This window comes from Heterodontus francisci, chromosome 27 (genome assembly GCF_036365525.1).
Source record: "Heterodontus francisci isolate sHetFra1 chromosome 27, sHetFra1.hap1, whole genome shotgun sequence".
NCBI classification, from domain to species: domain Eukaryota; kingdom Metazoa; phylum Chordata; class Chondrichthyes; order Heterodontiformes; family Heterodontidae; genus Heterodontus; species Heterodontus francisci.
In genome coordinates this window covers 42,425,474-42,435,755 of record NC_090397.1, presented here as the reverse complement: position 1 = coordinate 42,435,755, position 10,282 = coordinate 42,425,474, and the positions used below count along the sequence as shown (strand labels likewise).

General features: G+C 49.8%; 1 protein-coding gene across 1 annotated transcript; it reads right to left on the bottom strand.

The window, feature by feature from the left end:
• Nucleotides 1-860: 860 nt before the first annotated feature.
• Nucleotides 861-9,332, bottom strand: saysd1 (SAYSVFN motif domain containing 1). Its single transcript, XM_068059737.1, has 2 exons — nt 9,125-9,332; nt 861-1,888 (listed from the first exon to the last, which is right to left on the bottom strand). Exons 1-2 carry the CDS (start codon nt 9,290-9,292, stop codon nt 1,553-1,555), a joined length of 504 nt encoding a protein of 167 aa, XP_067915838.1. The 5' UTR covers nt 9,293-9,332; the 3' UTR covers nt 861-1,552.
• Nucleotides 9,333-10,282: the final 950 nt, after the last annotated feature.

The window sequence follows — 10,282 nt, the reverse complement described above, 5'->3', positions numbered from 1 at the left end:
CATTTGGTAGTGGCATCATGCTGGACACGGTGGAGGATGATCCTTTGAATGTGGAGGTTTGTGGGGTAGAAAGTGAGAACAAGGGGAACCCTATCGCCTTTCTGGGAGGGAGGGGAAGGGGTGAGAGCAGAGGTGTGGAAAATGGGCCGGACACAGTTGAGGGCCCTGTCAACCACAGTGGATGGGGGAATTCCTCAGTTAAGGAAAAAGGAAGACATATCAGAAGCGCTGTTGTGGATGTTTGCATCATCAGAGCAGAGGCGTCAGAGACAGAGAATGGAATGGAGTCCTTACAGGAGGCAAGGTGTGAGGAAATGTAGTCAAGGTAGCCATATATGAATGCAAGTTTGTGTTAATGTAGAAGATCCCTTTGCACCTTTTGAAGAGGGGCAGAATTCTCCCAGTGTACTGGTCAACACTAAAGCACTCAACCAATAAAGCAAAAGCAGTTTACCTGGGCACTGATTTCAGTGTTGCATGTGGCACCTTGCTGTGCACAGATTGGCTACCACATTTGCCCACACTGCAAAGTGATTTGGAAATGCAGGTTCCTCCTTTATTTTTCTCTTGTAGAGTGACAGGATAAGTGATGAACACTACATCTACACACAGATATTTGTCATTGGTAGCCTGAAAACAAAACTGAAACATAAGAAATTGGAATGTAGAATGGAAGAGGGGTGTCAGGTAGTAAGTCTGGTTCACATCCGAGACGAAATTCTGCTGGCCACTTGAACAACTGGATGCAATCCTGCAGCAATCGAGAAAGCAATTTGTGATGTTACAAGAAACTAATGTGTGGAACTTCAGCTTGAATCATGTGATAAGAGATGGGAGCTTGTCATATGACTGACACAAAATTACTTTGTGTACCACTTCTTTATTCGTTCATGGGATGTGTCCCACTGGCAAGGTCAATATTTATTGCAGCAACTTTGCGTACTTCTGTTTTGTAAAATGTAAGAAATATCCTTTATTGTCTATAGCTATTGTTACGAGCATCATGGGTGGAAATGTGGTTTGCAGGGAACAGGTAACATCAATAAATTGCCTGAGTTTTACTCATAATTTATAAGGTTATATGACCACAGACTTATTACTGCTTTGTAACCCAATCTATGCATTAAAACAGAAAAGCAGAGGAAGGAATGCAGGACAACTGGCATTTTCCAGGCAAGTTGCAGGGCACTTAGATTATTTAATGCAGCACACTTTCATTTAAATGCTGGAAGTACATTGCCACCTGTACAGTATTCCTGTCTTAATGGAGAGTGTGCAGCCACAATTACAGTAAAATACATTCAGTGGCACTAAAACTTCGAAGTAAAAAAATGTCAATTTAACTGTTGCCTTTTATTGTAATTAAATAATCACCAAAATCCCTTCATGTAACCTGTGCACAATCTGCAGCCTGGATGATACCTACTAACTGTTAACCTACATAGGTTAAGGGACTACAGGAGCACACTAAGAACTGTGTTGGTTACTTCAGGTACATATAACCCCTATGAACATTTAGTACAATAAAATAAAAGTTTTCCTCAGGCCAGAGTCATCTGCCAGCTAGGGGTCTGTACTGAAGTTCTCGCTCAAACTGTTCTGCTGTCAGACTCCCTTCAATAGCCTTACAGCCAGGGTTAAACACAGAGTATGCACTAATTTCACCTTGCTTCTTTTTGGATGGGTCTCGTGTCCCAATGTAAATCCAATAAAACATCGACAGTACAAAATATGCCAGGCCGAACTCCAGCTCAATGAAGAGGCCGAGTAGGACCAGCCAGAGCAGGAATTTCAGGATAGTCACAATTGTGAAGACAGAGTGATCAGATTCAACAGGCTGCGTCACAAATCTCTCTTGGAACCAATTCTGGCCATCTTCTTTCTTTACCTGCAAAAAAAAAATAATAATTTCTGAACTTCTAGTTTTAAGCTGTGATTGGACTGAGGACCAATTATGCTGATCACTCAGTTTCTTTCTTGGTGTACAAAACTGTCAAATGTTTGGTTTTACATTTTCATTGACAAGTGACAAGTGCAGGACAGGTATGTGATCAGATTAATTACAATGACAGCAACAGTAAAATAGTAAAAACAACCAGGATCACAACCAAAATGAACGCCAAATACAGTCAGACAAACCAAGCTATGGTACAATAATGTTCCCAAGGAAAATAGGTAAGTCAACTCGGCATCAGAACCAACTGATAGGATGGTGCCAACAGATTCAATAACAACTTTCAAAAGGGAATTGAATACTTGAAAAGTAAAAACTGTGCAGGGCTTTGGGGAAAGAGGGGGGACTGGTCCTACTTGGATAACTCAAAGAACTGGAACAGCCACGATGGACTGAATGAGAACCTTGCAGCACTGAAGGTGGTCAATCACTCCAGCCTGATTATAGACTGAATCTTCAGTCACTTACTTCCAACCATGTGGAGTTGAAGTGCAAATCTTTTAAATAACTGACAAAATGTGAATAGTTGTTCAGCAGGCACAGTCCAAAAAACAATGCTTACACTACCTTCATCTTTTTGGATTCTGGGTGCCCGTTTGGAGATCCCGAAGGTGACCCCGGCACCTACAGGAAACATGCTGCAACAAGCACAGCAGCAAAAAGGGCTCCGAATGGGATCCTAATGTTATCTTACTCTAGAGGGTACTTTTTATTTCAAGAATGTAGTTCTATTTTACTGAAAGACAAAACAAGTTTGTATTTTCATCGTGTCTCCAGCTGCCCAACTATGAGCATTCTGTACTTGTAGTTGGGCAGCAGGAAATATAAACTTGCTTCGTCCTCCAGTATAAACAGAGTGAGAAATACAGTGCAGTAGTGGGGTATATCAAGTGATGGAAACCCACTCAATTCCCTTCCAAAGTGATTGCAACACCATGGCTACAAAAGCAAGGCAATGGTTAGTTCAGCACTTGACCTCACAAAACCTCGCCACCGTCTACAAGGTTCAGGTCAGTAGTATGATGTAATAGTCACTATTTGTCTGGATGAGAGAAGCTGAAACACTCAGGAAGAAAAAACCTTACCATCTATCTTGCTTTATCCTTCCCACCCCCTCCCATCACCAATACACTGTGAATTAAGCATGTCTGATCTACAGGATGAACAGAGCATGCCACTAAGATTACTGCAACAGCAACTCCTTCCCTTGCAATTTCTACCATCAAGAAGGTCAGCTGCAGCAATTTCATGGCAACACCAACACATTCAAGGTCTCCTCCAAGACACACATTACCACAACTCGGACATACATCGTCATTCCTTCATCATCACCAGAAGTGTCAACTCAGGATTCTCAATGGGAGCCCTTGGCCCAATAGTGGCCGTGAGAAGGTTTCAAGGTATCTGCACATTGCCATTTGCACCATTGAAACTGCCATTTGCTCCCCACCTCTGGCGCCGCTGTTGGTAAAATCCAACTATTCATTTTTTTTTGCCTTCTTTCTGCCACCTTCTCCTTATTCTGGCTGCGCACACGTAGTGGTAAATGTAACAGCGCTGCAGACCTTCGTCTGCATTCATGGCCTGCATACACCATGCGGTGGCATGTTAATGGCCCCAGAGCTGTACAGCAGGCCTTGAAGCAGGTTAAGGAAAATGATGCAGGCCTCAGCAGACCTCGAGCAAGGCAGTTCAGGATGGGATATCGTGCTGCTCAGTGCCCAGTATCCAGTGCTTTTATCTGTAGGCAATTAGGTCGAGTAAGGAACGAGCAGTTACAAAGAATTCTGGGCAATGGTGAGTGTCAAGTTTATCATCACAGAGTTTGGTGGATTGCAGCTCTTCTCAATGCACGAGGCAGTGATTAACCATCAGCATCATCCACATTAAGTCACATGTATAACCAATATGAGGAACTCACTCTTAATACACAAGTCTCATAGGTCTCTTAGCTTCATCATTTTATAATTTTATCCCCATCCACAATGTAGATGTTGCTTTTTTGATTTCTATCTGTACTGTTCCCATGTATAACCTTTCTTGGGGAGGGGAGGGATTCTTGAGCTTTACTTATATACAAGCAAAATACCACGAATGCTGGAAAAAATACTTGTTACGTTACAGGGGATGGGTGGAATTTTTATAACAAAGCAAGATGGCTTCAGAAGCAAAAAAGTTGAGCGCCCCAGTCTACCCAATACCACTGCGGGAGCACAATCACTGCAAGGACTGCAGTGTTTCAAATAGGCCCCCACAAAATCTTCTCAGAACACCTAAGGACAGGTAATAAACGAGGCCTTGCCAGCATTGCCCACATCCTGAGAACAAATAGAAATAGAGATAATTTCAGGAAAAGAAACAAGTGAATAAAGCTTCATAGAACATTAAACAGTATTAGTTAGATGTAAATTATTCAGGGCTGACTCATGTGCAATAAGCACTCGATCATTCTGTTTCATCAGGGAAGATGGGGTCTGTTTCACATGACGTGCCCTGGAGGCTACTCAATTCCACTTTGTGAAATAAGATTTTAATTTCTAAGAATCGAGCTAATGGGATAATTCAGAGATTAAATCCTCAGTGAATTACAGTCAGTAGCACATAGAAGAGGGGAAAAAAAGTATAGGAAAACATTGTTCATGTTGTTTAAGAGTTTGTAATTAACTTTCATTAGGATCCCTTTTTAAACCTAGCAATATTCTTAATTTTTTGTCATTTTTCAATGATAGAAACACAAAAGACATTTCCACTGCTCACAACCCACGTAAGGGAGAGATCTCATTTATACCACCCATCCAATTGAATGTAATATTGAAAGGAAAAATTTTCTGACAAAAAGGAAACCTCTGTAGTGTCCATCTTAAGCCTCCCAAGGTTGAATCTCTTCCAACTCCTTTGAAGATTACACCATCCATCAGGATGAAATTTATCAGACAACTGTTCTTGTTACAACTGCCTCCAGCAGCACCTGCAAAAAGTAAGCCCCACACGTACACATGAATGGAGAGAGATTTCATTTACAAAACTGGTCCTTTAAGCTATGTCACAGTTCAGTGTTGACTAATGAGGGCAAAAGTGAAGTTTAACTTTTTGTGAAATGTGTAGGCAGATTTAAAAACAACATACTGCATATATATTAAAAGCTAGTCTAATGATGATGTCACAGTCAACAATCAACAATTGTCGATTGTTGTAAAAATCCATCTGGTTCACTAATGTCCTTTAAGGAAGGAAATCTGCCATCCTTACCTGGTCTGGCCGACATGTGACTCCAGTCCAGATCCACAGCAATGTGGTGACTCTTAAAAATGACCTCTGAAATGGCCTTGAAAGCCACTCAGTTCAAGGGCAATTAGGGATTGGCAATAAATGCTGGCCTCACCAGTGACGCTCACATCCCATAAATAAATATATAAAAAAATTTACAATTTAAAATTGTAAATTCAAGATAAATGGTGCCCATGCATGCAATGTGATGGCAATAAATAGATAACACTATCAGAACGTGCAAACTGCAAAGGCACAGCACTGCCAATGAAGTAGAGTTCAGTTTGTTAGTTCCAGACACAGATATCACAGTGTGAAAGATATTTGTTGATTACTGAGAGAATCTCCAGACTTGACTATTCCAATGTTCCCTAACCAACCTCCCATCCAGCACCCACTGCAAAAATGCAGCTCATCCAAAACTCTGCTGTCGATATCCTATCCTGCACTATGCCACAAGCTTTGTGGAATCAACACGAACCATATAGCACTTTCTTCAATGACCAATTCGAAATGTTATGGAATGGACTTTTAGAAATTTTATGAAAAGTAAACATTCAACTGTGACATAGTTTAAAGGACCAGTTTTACAAATGAAATCTCTCTCCATTCACGTGTACGTGTGGCACTTACTTTTTACAAGTGCTACTGGAGGCAGTTGTAACAAAAACAGCTGTCTGATAAATTTCATCCTGATGGATTTTTGGGAAGAAATCCTGCACTACTACTCGGCTTCCAATTATGTATTTTCAGAAGTTAAATACACTTACATATAAAGTAGTGAACACACAAATAAAATATTCAGGGCAGTTAGATTGTGCAGAGCAAAGAACCTTCCTATGTATTTATCAGCTGAGTAAGAGGGTGTGGCTTGGGGGTCAAGGGATGAAAGGGGGGGGGGACGGGGATGAAAGGGGGGGACGGGGATGAAAGGGGGGGACGGGGATGAAAGGGGGGGGGACGGGGATGAAAGGGGGGGGGACGGGGATGAAAGGGGGGGGGACGGGGATGAAAGGGGGGGGGACGGGGATGAAAGGGGGGGGGACGGGGATGAAAGGGGGGGGACGGGGATGAAAAGGGGGGGACGGGGATGAAAGGGGGGGGGACGGGGATGAAAGGGGGGGGACGGGGATGAAAGGGGGGGGACGGGGATGAAAGGGGGGGGACGGGGATGAAAGGGGGGGGGACGGGGATGAAAGGGGGGGGGGACGGGGATGAAAGGGGGGGGGACGGGGATGAAAGGGGGGGGGACGGGGATGAAAGGGGGGGGGACGGGGATGAAAGGGGGGGGGACGGGGATGAAAGGGGGGGGGACGGGGATGAAAGGGGGGGGGACGGGGATGAAAGGGGGGGGGACGGGGATGAAAGGGGGGGGGACGGGGATGAAAGGGGGGGGGACGGGGATGAAAGGGGGGGGGACGGGGATGAAAGGGGGGGGGACGGGGATGAAAGGGGGGGGGACGGGGATGAAAGGGGGGGGGACGGGGATGAAAGGGGGGGGGACGGGGATGAAAGGGGGGGGACGGGGATGAAAGGGGGGGGGACGGGGATGAAAGGGGGGGGGGACGGGGATGAAAGGGGGGGGGACGGGGATGAAAGGGGGGGGGACGGGGATGAAAGGGGGGGGGACGGGGATGAAAGGGGGGGGGACGGGGATGAAAGGGGGGGGGACGGGGATGAAAGGGGGGGGGACGGGGATGAAAGGGGGGGGGACGGGGATGAAAGGGGGGGGGACGGGGATGAAAGGGGGGGGGACGGGGATGAAAGGGGGGGGGACGGGGATGAAAGGGGGGGGGACGGGGATGAAAGGGGGGGGGACGGGGATGAAAGGAGGGGGGACGGGGATGAAAGGAGGGGGGACGGGGATGAAAGGAGGGGGGACGGGGATGAAAGGGGGGGGGACGGGGATGAAAGGGGGGGGGACGGGGATGAAAGGGGGGGGGACGGGGATGAAAGGGGGGGGGACGGGGATGAAAGGGGGGGGGACGGGGATGAAAGGGGGGGGGACGGGGATGAAAGGGGGGGGGACGGGGATGAAAGGGGGGGGGACGGGGATGAAAGGGGGGGGGACGGGGATGAAAGGGGGGGGGACGGGGATGAAAGGGGGGGGGACGGGGATGAAAGGGGGGGGACGGGGATGAAAGGGGGGGGGACGGGGATGAAAGGGGGGGGACGGGGATGAAAGGGGGGGACGGGGATGAAAGGGGGGGGACGGGGATGAAAGGGGGGGGACGGGGATGAAAGGGGGGGGACGGGGATGAAAGGGGGGGGACGGGGATGAAAGGGGGGGGACGGGGATGAAAGGGGGGGACGGGGATGAAAGGGGGGGGACGGGGATGAAAGGGGGGGGACGGGGATGAAAGGGGGGGGACGGGGATGAAAGGGGGGGGACGGGGATGAAAGGGGGGGGACGGGGATGAAAGGGGGGGGACGGGGATGAAAGGGGGGGGACGGGGATGAAAGGGGGGGGACGGGGATGAAAGGGGGGGGACGGGGATGAAAGGGGGGGGACGGGGATGAAAGGGGGGGGACGGGGATGAAAGGGGGGGGACGGGGATGAAAGGGGGGGGACGGGGATGAAAGGGGGGGGACGGGGATGAAAGGGGGGGGACGGGGATGAAAGGGGGGGGACGGGGATGAAAGGGGGGGGACGGGGATGAAAGGGGGGGGACGGGGATGAAAGGGGGGGGACGGGGATGAAAGGGGGGGGACGGGGATGAAAGGGGGGGGACGGGGATGAAAGGGGGGGGACGGGGATGAAAGGGGGGGGACGGGGATGAAAGGGGGGGGACGGGGATGAAAGGGGGGGGACGGGGATGAAAGGGGGGGGACGGGGATGAAAGGGGGGGGACGGGGATGAAAGGGGGGGGACGGGGATGAAAGGGGGGGGACGGGGATGAAAGGGGGGGGACGGGGATGAAAGGGGGGGGACGGGGATGAAAGGGGGGGGACGGGGATGAAAGGGGGGGGACGGGGATGAAAGGGGGGGGACGGGGATGAAAGGGGGGGGACGGGGATGAAAGGGGGGGGACGGGGATGAAAGGGGGGGGACGGGGATGAAAGGGGGGGGACGGGGATGAAAGGGGGGGGACGGGGATGAAAGGGGGGGGACGGGGATGAAAGGGGGGGGATGGGGATGAAAGGGGGGGGATGGGGATGAAAGGGGGGGGATGGGGATGAAAGGGGGGGGATGGGGATGAAAGGGGGGGGATGGGGATGAAAGGGGGGGGGATGGGGATGAAAGGGGGGGGGATGGGGATGAAAGGGGGGGGGATGGGGATGAAAGGGGGGGGGATGGGGATGAAAGGGGGGGGATGGGGATGAAAGGGGGGGGATGGGGATGAAAGGGGGGGGGGGATGGGGATGAAAGGGGGGGGGATGGGGATGAAAGGGGGGGGGATGGGGATGAAAGGGGGGGGGATGGGGATGAAAGGGGGGGGGGATGGGGATGAAAGGGGGGGGGGATGGGGATGAAAGGGGGGGGGGATGGGGATGAAAGGGGGGGGGGATGGGGATGAAAGGGGGGGGGGATGGGGATGAAAGGGGGGGGGGATGGGGATGAAAGGGGGGGGGATGGGGATGAAAGGGGGGGGGATGGGGATGAAAGGGGGGGGATGGGGATGAAAGGGGAGGGGGATGGGGATGAAAGGGGGGGGGATGGGGATGAAAGGGGGGGGGGATGGGGATGAAAGGGGGGGGGGATGGGGATGAAAGGGGGGGGGGATGAAAGGGGGGGGGGATGAAAGGGGGGGGGGGGATGGGGATGAAAGGGGTGGCGGTTCAAGGGTGCTGAGAAGACGGTTCGGGCCAGATCTCGGAGTCAGAGACTGGACAAGAGGGAGACTCAGTCCACATACAAAAGGCTGTCCTGGGCCTCCCGGACCCGCGGCCTCACTCACTCACTCGGCTCCCGGCCGTGTCTCGGGGCCGCTGCTGGGACTCTGACTCATCTCTCGGCAGCCTGTTCCACAAAGCACTGAAAACCCTGCAACTTCTCCAAAAGCTGCTGTCACTTGGCAGCTTTTCCAGCGTCCTCTGCCGCACTCGCCATTCTGCCAACTTGCCCTCCATTCTGCGGGGCGGAAGTATCCGCGATGAAAGAATATCCGCCCCGCAGTGTTCACGATGAAAAGTAGTCCGCCCGTTCTGCGGGGCGGAAGTGTCCAAGTTGAAAGAGTGTCCGACCATCCTGCGGGGCGGAAGTGTCCTCGATGAAAGAGTGTCCGCCCATCCTGCGGGGCGGAAGTGTCCACGATGAAAGAGTGTCCGCTCATCCTGCGGGGTGAAAGTGTCCACGTTGAAAGAGTGTCCGCCCATCCTGCGGGGTGAAAGTGTCCCTGATTAAAGAACGTCTCAAGCGCTGACAAAATCGTTTATTTTTCAAATAAAAACAGAAAGTGCTGGAAATACTCAGTAGGTCTGGCAGCATCTGTGGAGAGAGAAACAAGTAACGTTTCAGGTCTGTGACCTTTCATCAGAAAAGTTGCCTCGCTGTGGAAAAGATCTGATTGAAGGAACTGAACATGTTGACAGAGGGGAATCATTGGCTGAAGTTCTGCCTGTTTCACTGTGGGACAGAACCTTGTGGAGAATCCCACTACTTCTTAAACATTAACTTAAACTTTTTCAAAGATCACACGTCCTGTTTTATGCAGCATTTATATTTTAAAAAGCATTTCACTATTAATGGAACTGCGTACAGACAGAATAAATTGAGGTTGATGTCTCACAATAATATTCCAGTTGTAATGTAAACTCTATCTTGGACACAGTGAGAGTGAACATCCACAGGGCCCTGAAGAAGTGGAGTTTTTGTACAGCATCGATTAAAACAACATTTAAAGGGAAGTTGCATATCATTTGGTTCGACACAAAATCTATTGCTGGAATTTGTTACAACCTCAGTGAGACCATTAATGTTAAAATATGAGATATGAACCCCCAGACCAATTTAAAGAATTACACAATATTTCATGTTTCAGAACTTTGTAAGTAACTGATACCGCAGCTTACAAAGAAAGGTATTTTCTTTACTTATTAACATACTTGAAAACCTCATAC